We start from the raw sequence: 12,297 nt of genomic DNA on the forward strand, positions 1-12,297 counted from the left end.
TATTTGAAAAACGAAGCACAATAAAAGTTTGAACTGGTTTATCAGCCTGTATTGATGATGCTGGAAATACATATTAAATACATTAGAGCCTCCATAGAAAGCACAGAATTAAAGTAAAATATTTCACGCAACTGTCAATGCGAACACATTTTAGCATCTTCAAGCCTCTGATGCCATTTCCTTTTTGATTTCTAGAAGAAAATTATCTAAAAAAAAAGTTTCTATAGTAGCCAATAGCAGAAACGTTTAAACATATAGATATAACCTACTTGCACTTTTGTCTAAGGGCTTGCTTACACCATATCTGCTGATCTGCATATTCAGACTCAAAGCAAGGGCACATAGAAAGCAATTGATTTCTACGCAGTCCTGTTCACACTATAATGCTGCACTGAGATGTTATGCGCTGCATAAAAATGTAGCATGCCTGCATTCTTATGCAGAGCAACTCACCGCAATCCAGCATGCTGCAACTCATTGTAGGGCATAGACTTGAATGACATGTACTGTCATTTTGTGACGCTTCCAATAAAGTAAAAGAAAAAAAAAAAGTCATGATGCAATAATGCATTGCCCGCCCCTCACTGCCCCTCCACAACGTACATGTGTGTGCATGAACTTTAGCGTGCAAGGTGGTGTGAATGAGCCCTCATTCTTCAAAGCTAGTAGGGCTGTTAACATGCAAATGAGCTAAATTAGCTCAGCAAGATTAAAAATCACTGGGAGTAAGTGAGGGCCATGCTATGTTTATGCTCACCTCCACCAGTATAATATTAGTGTTACTAAACCCAAAACAGTAAAATCAATCTGTATAGGCAGTAAAGCATGCTTGTTATACTCACTGTGGAACCTAAGGGGTTAATCCTACACATTGTGTAAAAAGGCTGCTTCATCCTTTCTTCTCTTATCCTCCCTTTCTTCCACTGTCCCCAATCCACCTACTGATAAGACAGAGCCTTTGGATTCACTCTGCACATGCTCAGTTTGCTGTGTATTGCTATTTTTTTTTTTAAATTGGGAGAGTGCATGTGATTGGCACAGGGCCAATCAGCACTGTCCAGACAGAGGGTCAGGGGTCCTGCAGCTTCAGAGGACAGTCAAAGGAGAATGAAAAATCCTCCTACAAGCTTTAACCAGACACTGATAGAAGTCACAAGACTGCTATATACAGCTGATGAGAAAAGGTATTTAGCGGTTTATATTTACTATAATAATTGCATTTCCATGTTCTGTGTACTGTGGGAGACCAGATATTGTGAATGCAGGCTCCTGGGTTTAGTAACACTTTATGTACCGGAAGGACAACTTCTGCTGGTTAATGGGAGCTCAGTTTTTTTCCTTCCCAAGTCAGGCCTGCTGAAATATTACTAGCTATTGAGGGTATGGGGGCCAAAAAAATGTTTTTCGTTTTCTGAATTCTTCCACATATGCAGGAATTTTTAAAACTTCAAAACTTCATAAACCGCTTCATACAAAGCAAACTTCATTCCCAAAAGGTTTTTTTTTTTTTTTTTTTTTTTTTTGTGATTCAATCACAGCAGTCAATTTTTGTAATGGGAAAGCAAATGCTGAAAATGAAGTGTGAACATTGGACAACCATATACATTATGTATACGATTCATAGTAATGAGTGTAACTTTTACCAAGTACAGTGTAAGTGATCCCATGGAAAACTGGGACAGAAATATAGCAAGTCATACTGCTGCCGCTTCTAAAATGTCTGCAAGTAATTGAGGCTTAAGATTCCATTATGGAATTCATTAGCGTCCCCAACCAAAACCTGAAATCAGAGGGGAACTTTCCTCTATGATTAAAGACAAATGGAACACAGGGTGACTGGCCTTGGGACAATGCTCTAAATTACAGCACTGCTTCCCACATAACGTAAAACTGTGCCAGCGTTTGTTTATAATTAGTGCTCATCTAAAACACAACTGTACTATCAATACTTAATTAAAACATTGTGGTTTCAATTAATGACTAAGGCTGGCCATACATGGGCATGTGTGTCACGGAGTTTATTCCGGTCCCCCACCACTGAGACCAGGCACAACTTTTCTCCCTGATTCAGCCCATGTTCCCATGTAGGGCATGAGCAGAGAACAAACATGAATGTTTCCTGAACAATCACCAATATGCTGGAAGATCTTTGCATTTTTTCAGTCCTGACCCAAGAACAAAATGTATACACCAATATATATTTCCTTCAGGAAAACAGCCTTAAAGTGGAGCTTCCCCCAAAAGAGGAAGCTCGGCTTGTTTGCCTTCTCCCCCTGCTGCCACATTTGGCACCTCTTGGGGGAAGAAGGGGGGAGCGGATACCTGTCAAAACCAGGTACCCGCTCCTACTTCCTGCACAATTGTGGCAATCTACAAAATTTCCGGCCCTTCCCTTAACATCCACCCCCCCCCCCCCCACACCGCTGCCTTCTGGGAGATACACAGGTCCCAGAAGACAGCAGGACCATTGAGAATGAATGGCTTCATTTCCTGTTTTTCTTAGTAAAGATACCGACGCCTGCACCCAGAGCCAATGGACGGATCGTCTTGGGGTGCCGACATCGTGGGATCACTGGACAGGTGAGTGTCCTTATATTAAAAGTCAGCAGCTACAGAATTTGTAGCTGCTGACTTTCAATTTTTTTTACAGGCTGGAACTCCTCTTTAACAAAAAAATAAAACAGTCTGTTTAGAAAAACTGCACATAGTGACAAACAGTAACGTACAGTCTAATAAACCGAAGGTCCCATAAATGAGGACAATCCGGGTGGTTTCATATATGGTTTATGTTCACCTTCTTTAACCACTTCAACTCCAGAAGATTCACCCCTCTTTATGACCAGGCAATTTGTTGCGATACGACACTGTGTTACTTTAACTGATTATTGCGCAGTCGTGCAATGCTGTACTTATAAACATTTTTTTACACAAACAGAGCTTTCCTTTGGTGGTATTTGATCACCTCAGAGCTTTTTTTTTTTGCACTATAAACAAAAAAAAAAAAACGAGAGTTTTGAAAAAAAAAAAAAACAATATTTTTTACTTTCTGATATAAAACATACCCAATAAAAAAAATGTAAAAAATCGAATTTCTTCCTCAATCTAGGCCAATATGTATTCTGCTACATTTTTTGGGTAAAAGAAATCCCAATAAGCGTATATTGATTGGTTTGGCAAAAGTTATTGCATCTACAAACTATGGGATATTTTTAATTATTGATTTTTTTTTTTACTAGTAATGGTAGCAATCAGCGACTTATAGCGGGACTGCGATATTGACAAATCAGATACGGACTGACACTTTTTTGGGAACCAGTGACACTAATACAGTGATCAGTGCTAAAAATATGCACTGTCACTGTACCAATGACACTGGCTGGGAAGGGGTTAACACCAGGGGTGATCAAAGGGTTAACTGTGTGCCTAGCCAGTGTTTTTGTACTGTGTGGGAGGTGCTCAAATCCATGTCCCTGCTTTGAAGAAACGCAGGATCCATGCCTTCAGTACTGACAGAATGGCAGTTTGCCTTGTTTACATATGCAGACTGCCATTCTGCCTATGTAACAAATGATCAGCGGGTCCCGGCAGACATCGAGTCTGCGGTACCTGCTGATTGGCTCCCATTGTGCATAATTACAGCGGGAACGCTCTGGCGATGGCGCACATTCGTGCTCACTACCCGGAAGTGCGGGATCACGTATATATACGTGTTCCTGCGCACAGCCGCCCCCTGGTAGCAGTAAAACCGCTATAGGGCGGTCGGCAAGTGGTTGAACGAATCCCTGCTTTGCCCATGCATGATCACTTGATTAACAACCCCAACAGCGACACATACTCAGCTTCCACTTCACTCTCTTGCAGCCCTGTTTAGCCATCTGAAGCAGAGAGATGAAGCTGCATAAAGCAGCGGCGGAACAGAAGGAAGCTAATTATATGCAGTTGGTTGGGCCACCAATAAAGTGAACCTGTTGCTTTACCCTGTCTGGGCAAATCACAGGTTTTCTTGAAGTTGTTGGCTTAATAAGCTTTGTTTTCTTTGATGTAGAATTTGTCATTGTCTAAGGCAGGTTTAAACATGATTGGTAGTTTTAAAGAATTAATGACAGTCTTAGCCCTGTCTGTGAAAGCATACTGATCCCCTAGGCCCCTGATTAATTTTATGGTCCTAGTACCCTGAATGGCTGGGTTACTTCTGTTATGGAAACAGGGACAAGAGCTCTCAAGGTCACAATTTGATCTGCCCCTTTATCCTTGTAAAAGGGTTAATTAATGGATCTAAATGCTCTTTGCTTAGAAAGAATACTGATTATCAGGGCACTCTGCAAATAAACTAGAGCTAGAGCTGCCTTCATTAGCATCATATAAACCTGTTCAACATCTTTTCCAAGCCTACTAGTTTGCTTTGTGAGCACAATGTACTGCAGAGCAACCAATCAGATACTATATTTTCGTCTGGCTACAGAACACTGATGAAAACTGATTTATGATTGCATTGTAATGCACTGTTGTAAAGTTTAACAAATAATTCAATGAGGTTGATTTACTTAAGGCAAATATACTGTGCACTGCAAGTGCAGTTGCTCCAGAGCTTAGTAAATGAGGTGAAGCTTCACTTTGCAAAGAATACCCAATCACATTTAAGGAAAATAATAAAAAAAAACAGCATTTTTGCTTGCACGTGATTGGATGATAGAAATTGGCAGAGCTTTCCCTTGGATATAGAGCAACTGCACAGTATATTTGCCTTTAGTAAATCAACCTCAATATATAGATACACATACAAAAAGCACACACTTGTAGAATGGCTCAAGTACATACACATGGTATCCACATGCCAAGCAAGAACATAATAAAATTTAACCAGCGTGACAATAAAAATTAGCTCATTATGTTCTTGAAAACCTGGGGGAAAACATTCACAAAACAAGCAAAGACATATTTCTAATGGAAGCAAAACTGATGCCATCGAAGCATTTTTTGCTTTGTGTGAACTATCCTCAAACACTGCTGACTCGTTTTCAACAGCGACTGAAGACTCTTACAGAACGTCTTTGTCCCGGGTCTTAACAGATGTCTTTATTAAAACGAGAGGGCCCTTCTGAAGAGTGGCATGTTGCAAGCAGTCAGACCACACAGACTGTAAACAATGGAACTGTGCCAAATGAAAGGAAATGCCTACCATTCTAGGATTCCATTTTATAGACTGGGTAAGGAAAGAGGGAGAGTGCTTAAACAACGGTAAAACAAATGTGCAAATGATGTTTTTAAATTTACAAATATGTCCTGGCTAAAAAGGAACATACATCGACACGATTTTGGCTCTGGTGTAAAGATCTCAGGAGCCAGTGGTCTGGAATCTTATCCGGCTATTTAAATATGAAGTGTTAGCCAAAATGGAGGCTTGTTTTAGAGTAACTAAGGTAGTCAGGTTTCAGCTTCAGCTGAGCACATTTGACTTACTGAATGTTTTTGGAAATTTTCTGTATTACTGCTTTACTCATAAAGCCGATCTTTTAACCCCAGTATCTTTCAAAGCAAGGTACCATTGCATAGCTGAATCCTAAATGCATGTTTAACTATGGAAAATTCATTAATTTGTTATGCATGCGAGAAGAAAGGAAAGGGGGAAGGGAAGGAAGATGGAAAAAGGATCCTTGCACAAGCCTCATTTTTTTTTTTTTTTTTTTAGCACATACACAAACACAAATGAAAATACTTGGAAAATTACTTATTTCATGCTTTTTAGCCCCGTGTCAGAGGGCAGAATGAGTTTAACTTCCTCTCTAAAGGCCTGTATCTTAATTTTTGTCCTACATGCCCTTCTTGAAAGTAAACCTGCTATTGCTGACCTTATTCTGGAAAATACTAGTTAGCTGGCTGTTATGTTGATGCTATTGCTTCAATACCTACTTGATTTTAGACCATTATCTGCCATGCCTGGAATGATGTCTGTACAGTGTATACTTATATAGAAAGGCACAGAAAGATGAGAAGCCACTAAAATATTTAAATTTTTTACGTACTTTGTTTTTAATTAATTTAGCTAGTTCTGGGAACATGCTGTTTTCTCAAATCCACTATAACATGGCAGTTTCAATACTTTCTGGCAGTGTTGGGAGCTGGTCCACCCCATCATGCAACCCATGCATTCATATTTGTCAAAAACTCTAGCTGGTGTGCTAACTAGATATGTAGGAGGCTTGGCCGAAGTAGGAACAGCCCTCACAATTATTAGAAAGAACTGAAAGCAGCATGTGTGAGCAACAGAATTCTGGGTATCTGGGCATTAAAGGGTTCATAATAGGGTATGTGAAGGTGCCCACAATGTACTTCTACCGTTATGTCTGGTATATCCTTCAGTTGCAGTATTACAATATGCTAAATATATCATATACCGTATATATTTTTTCGACAAAGCCGGTATAAAAACCATTGTAGAGTTTTCTTCTAACGTTTCTAAGAAACTAATAATGCACTTTTCTGTCTCATGAAGCTACCTGTTTCTCTTTAGCAGGTGAAGAGTTTATTTCAGTAGATGGGCATTTTAAAAAGCAAAAGGGTTATTTAGCAAGAGCCCATCTAACAACAGTATAAGAGCTAAAGAGATGATCTTACCATGCTTCAGATGTAGGCAGCTGTCATTCTTGGTGGGCCTGCACCTGCAGAAAATTTGGGTCTTTTAACAAAATTGTTGAAATATTACAAAATGCATATTCTTAAGTTGATTTACATTCATTTTCTTTGTTACTTTTAATGGTTGTTATACCAGCCTTTTTTTGCTATATATTGTATTTATGTTATCTATTGTATGGCTTTACAGTTCAGAGATCTTTTGTTGTACTTCATTCCTGGTATGTTTTGCCACAATTACTGCAGATAATGTTTGTCTTCAATGTCACCCTAGAAGCATTAATATTGCACTAAGTGAACTTTTTCTATAGAGCCAGCATAAAGGTTATACATTTGGTCAATATCTGGCCTGTGAAGTTAGTAAACTGCAGGCGGTAGTCCTTTTGGTGACCTTTTGATAATTTTAATGCTTATGAGACCACCAGATTTGAAGTAGTAAATTTGTTTTCTTGTGAGAACTTTATAAAGTGCATGGATTAATTAAGAAATACTTTTGTGGACCGAATCATTTATAGAAATATTCCTTCTAAAGCACCCTGGCAGTCCAAGAACTATGGGGAGCTGTATTATGCAAATTAAAACCAGCTGTTGTGCTCATGATCTAATGTCTGGCCCTTTTCATCTTTGCTCCCATGGACCAATCTGTTCATTACTGGCCCATAACAATGAGCAGCATTACTGACCAACAGTGAGGCACATAAATGTAAAAAACACATGATAACTTAAAGGGTCAGTCCATCCAAAATTGATATTTTAGTTTTCAATAGATGCTTTGGAGCTCATCCTCCAAAGGTTCCTATTTTTTTTTTAGGTCTTCAATGGTGAAATTTCTATGTTTGTGTTCCATAACTGTTGTGGTTATTACAAAAAGATCATATTCTTCCAAGTGATGCTTTCATTTATTTTATACTATGGAGAAGGCAAAACGTGGTGCAAATTACCATCAAAGTGAGTGAAAACTCCCCAACCTCCAAGGTGTATAAGAACAGAAGCAAGAAATATAAAATTGGAACCAGCTTTGGAGTCGAAAAGAGATATAAGAAAGCCAGTGACTGACCATCAGACTCCATCTATAATGTAAATATCATTTTTGGATGGACTGGTCCTTGAAGATAAGCAGATATGCATGCTCTGTTTTGCCTAAAGTCCACACAAGCTAAAACCTAGGCTAAGGACTTTCCTAGGTGAAATGACAGCTAACTGAAAAACAGGCTGCAATCAGCTACATAGCAATAATTAATAAAAAAAATGAAATCTATGAATGTAACTTCTGTACGGATAATCAACCTTTAATGTATACCTTTATGCCAAAACAACAGCCTTTTTTTTTTTTTACTGCAAAACCACAGAGAAGTGTTTGTGCTGCCGGACGTAGGAAAGGAATTGAAGTCTAGTTCACAAATGTGCCGAACAGCCCTGTGCAGGCTTGTGAAATATGAAAGGCCTGCACTGTTGATATCAAGCGCACCCACCTTCACATACACTAAATAGGTTGTGCAGTTTGGCTATAAACACAGCTACACTTGTGATTTTTTTTTTCAAGACCAATGCTTTCCATTCCACAGGAACAAATGTGACTTTCAACCGAACTGATAATATTACATAATGTTTGGGATCTTTTGACAGCTGTCTAGGGAAATTAACAGCCAGTAAATATGACATGCAAACCAAATGGAAAGGCCAAGTTAAAGATTAAGGACGTTGGAGGTCAAAGGAGGACAAAACTCCAAATGTCACTAACTCTCTGCTCTACTTGTATGTGCTATACCAGTAGCCAAAATGTTTGTGAGGTTAATTGTAATCCTCATCTATAATATCTGTTATTTTCCATAACTGGAACATTGCTCATAACTGGATAGTAATTGAAGACAAAATGTAACCCAGAATTACCACACTGCAATAGTAATACAGTTATGGCACATTTTGGCGTTTTATTATTTGACAACACTAGAGGAGAACAAAATAAGTTTTGCTATTGCAAACTTACTTTATAGGCAGTGCAAAGTTTAGCAAGACATACCAACCAACCACATTACAGATCACTAGAGTGAGATCATTATAAAGATTCATTTTGACTGGTTGCATGTGGATATTGCAGTTTGCCCTTTGCATTTGAAATAAATGTTTAAAGCGCCTTTTGGCAAAGCTCATGAATTTTTTCCTTTGCAAACTGAACAGTCCCTCATCTAAAGTAAATCAGTCACAACTTTTCACACTAACATTATAGACCTGTTTAGATTGGAATGCGGTTTGGGGAACCCACGTTCTGTGCATGTTTCCTGTACCACGTTTAAAATACACTGGGTGTGCAATATGCTGTAGGTGTCAATATGATCCTAATGACACCCCGAACACAGATAGCAAACACGGTCTGTTTGCCTTCGCCAGATCACATGAAACCACAGTACCATGCGATCCTATGCAGTGCGTTTTGAAAAGTAGTGCATGCACTATGTTTAGTGCGATCTAGAGCGATTTCAACCATTTCAAATGAATAGGCTGAAAAAATCACACTGCATGCACTGAGTCAGATAGAAATTGTGCAGGAATGCGGATCACGTTTCAATTGAGAACTGTCCCTTAACCTTCTTCCTACCTGAACACTTAACATTTTACCTCCCACCATAATGCCTTTTACTTACACGTCAACACTTTTTTCAACATCTTTATTCTATAATACAGGGTTATTCAAAAAGATGGAGCAGATGGAGCGGAATGCGTTTCTATCCCTTTCAGTTAATTTGAAATAAAAAGTTGAAATCTGCTCCATCTTTCTGAATAACCATACATTTGAACCTAACAATAAGCTAATGTATCTTATATACTAAACCCCCTAAATCAAAATCTATTTTGTATAATTACCTTGTCCTGTGCTAGAAGCAGCCGTACCAAATCATCACACTTGTGTTACCAGCCCTGTACCAAAAGATACCAAAGCAGGAGCTACTTATTCGGCTTGCTGATCTGATAGCTGTTGGCAGGAGGAGCAATGCTGGTCAGCCAACTTTTTCTAAATCAGTCAGCTCTGCTCATTGGTATCCACTCATGTTTAAGCTTTTGTATATTTAGGGTGAAACTAAAGGCAAAACATATTAAGTTTTGGATAGTGTGGAGAGGGATTAGAATATATTTTGGGTTTTTATTGCTGTCGGTGTCCCCTTTAGGGCAATACACCCTCTCAATTTGTCCTGTTTACTGTTATTTATGAGAATGAAAGTAAAAGAAAATACCTTATTTTGGCCTGTCACCAGAACAGGAAAAGAAGGGAAATCCTCCAATGGGGACACTAGATCTGGTGATCCTAGTGACAGTCGAGGGTTCCCTCACTTTAAGAGATTTCCTCTCATTTCCTGTTTTAGCTAGGGACAGAAAGTGAAGGGAAATCTCTCCAATGGGAAACAGATGCCAAAAAACAAACAAAGGATATAACCTCACTTACTCTATCCAAAATGGAAAAAGATTTCCCTTTAGTTCTGTTTTAGTTCTACTTTAACTATAATGAAATGTGAAAACTACACTTCATTATAATAACTGGACAGCGCTGTTTGTTTGACCACACGTTCACAGGAGTTACTGGGAATGGATGTAGGTGAAGTTAGGACAGGGTTTACCAGTCTGGCACTATAGAATGTGTACTGGATATGGGACTGGTAGTTATGGTTTATAACTCCTTGCACTATGTTTAATGAAAGTTCTTGAATGTCAGGTGACAAAAATGGTGAACTAGATTCATTTTGCGTAGGGTGAAGTCAAGCTTGGTGTTAAAAAGAGTTTTATTGCAGGCCAGTATCTGACAAAAGTGATGAATGCTCAGTGTGAACATTCAGTAAAATGTGGCTTTTTAATTATGTATAACCTGGCATTTAGGTGGTTTGATGACTGCCTGGAGGACACTAAACACACTTCACACAAAGCTAGTCAAAAGGGTAACACTAGGTAATGGAATCAATCACAGCAAACAAGATCTGCTTGTTTATAACTATCATTTTACCACACTTTACCCAACATTCCTTGACGTATACAACCCCCCTGGCTACAGGATCCTCATTTTCAAATAAAAAGGGCTCTGTATGTCATCTTGGAATCTAGAGAAGCTTCTCAAAGCTTGCAGAATTGAGATTTTTTTTTTAGCATGGGGACTTGTGAGTGCAAGGAAAAACAGTTCTAGCCATCCATATCAACCAATAAGATTTTCTCATAAAGTAGAATTCCAACTAAAGCTTAACTAGTCTTAAAAATAACCCCCCCCCCCCCCGCTCCCCAACACCTATACCAACTAACCTGTGTTAGATGCATATACTTACCTATTTTCAGCTTGCTGTGGTTTGTTCATATGATCACATGATTCAGCTCCCAGCAGAGGCTGCAGGGGTGAGGAAAGACCACTGAAAATGACTGCACCAAGGGAAGCTACAGGTGTCATCCCTGCTCCAAGCTTTTACAGCCGTTGTCAGGTGATCGCTCCTTTCCCCTGCAGCCGCTGCTGGTTTATTCACGTGACAGAACCGGAGTAGGCTTAAAATAGTTTAAGTAATTACATAATTTTTTACACAAGTTAGTTAGTATAGGCATTAGCGGGGGGGGGGGGGGGGGAGAAGGAAAGAACATTTTTAGACTCGTTAGGCTTTAGCTGGAATTCTACTTTAAATTCTCCTATGGCCCACTGGACTAATGAAAAAGAAAATGTGACTGGTTACTACAAGCTCTGTGCTCATGGTTGTTAATTAAAAGCATGATGCAAAGAGCAATAGTACACAGTTATCCACTTCAACCAGCAAATAAAAGATTTCTATTTGGTTGCTAGCAGCTACAGCCCAACAGTGCTCTTTGCACGAATACGTTGAAAAGGAGGCATGCATTTGGTGACACAAGTTTAATTATTACTTAGTGATATATTAAAATCAATAAACACGCTGCCCACACTATTGTGGTATTTTGCTGCACAGGTGAGGAGCAGTGAGTACAATAACCTCATGTTTCAATGGAAAACCTGTTGTTGACGGTACTAGTTACATACACTCCACCCACCTGTAGAATAAGTGACAAACCACAACCACCTCACTTAATATACATCTGGCGTGATTCTGGTATAACAACTTAGCCTCGCATAGATCAAGGAAGAACATTTTTCTGAACATTGTTTGATGATGATGATTAAGATCAATGTAAGCTTAAGTATGGCATGGCCACAGCTGTACTTGCTATATAGTACGTAGAAAAGAAGGGCAGAGAAAAGATAACACAGAAAGATCTACAGAATTTGCTACTGCAACCAGAAAAAAACAAAAGCATGTCAACCAACCTGATGTGGATTCCTGGAGCTTTTCTCTCTTCCTTTTCTTTTTTTTACCCTGCAATAGTAAATATAGATCTCTCAGCATGCATGTACAGAACATACACACGCACATGCCATTTATCCCGGTTAAAAAAATATAATAAAAAATACAATATAAAGCTAAAGACCAGATCTATAACATGTGGGGGTCACATAAGTAGTAGGTCCTGGGACCTAATTGTGTGCATGGAAAACCTTTCTGGTAATCCATGTTTTATTTGCCCCAAGTTTTGTTCAACAGGGTGGATAGACATTGGTATATTTGCATGACTTAATAAATCCAGTAGGATGCATGCAGAACACTGCAGAGCATTCAGTATTATAGTATATCT

General features: G+C 38.9%; 1 protein-coding gene across 6 annotated transcripts in view; it reads right to left on the bottom strand.

The window, feature by feature from the left end:
• The window catches only part of LEF1 (lymphoid enhancer binding factor 1), a 170,346-nt gene that overhangs the window by 19,131 nt on the left and 138,918 nt on the right, over positions 1–12,297 (bottom strand). For 4 of the 6 annotated variants that reach the window (XM_082247602.1, XM_082247600.1, XM_082247599.1 and 1 more), the window contains one exon: positions 11,933–11,981. In XM_082247602.1, the coding sequence (XP_082103728.1) occupies positions 11,933–11,981 (49 nt within the window). Of the gene's footprint in view, positions 1–6,615; positions 6,660–11,932; positions 11,982–12,297 lie in introns of all 6 variants that reach the window. The other 2 variants (XM_082247603.1, XM_082247601.1) reach the window with 1 other exon arrangement.

Source organism: Pelophylax lessonae, assembly GCF_965119305.1.
Source record: "Pelophylax lessonae genome assembly, chromosome: 1".
Classification (NCBI taxonomy): Eukaryota; Metazoa; Chordata; class Amphibia; order Anura; family Ranidae; genus Pelophylax; species Pelophylax lessonae.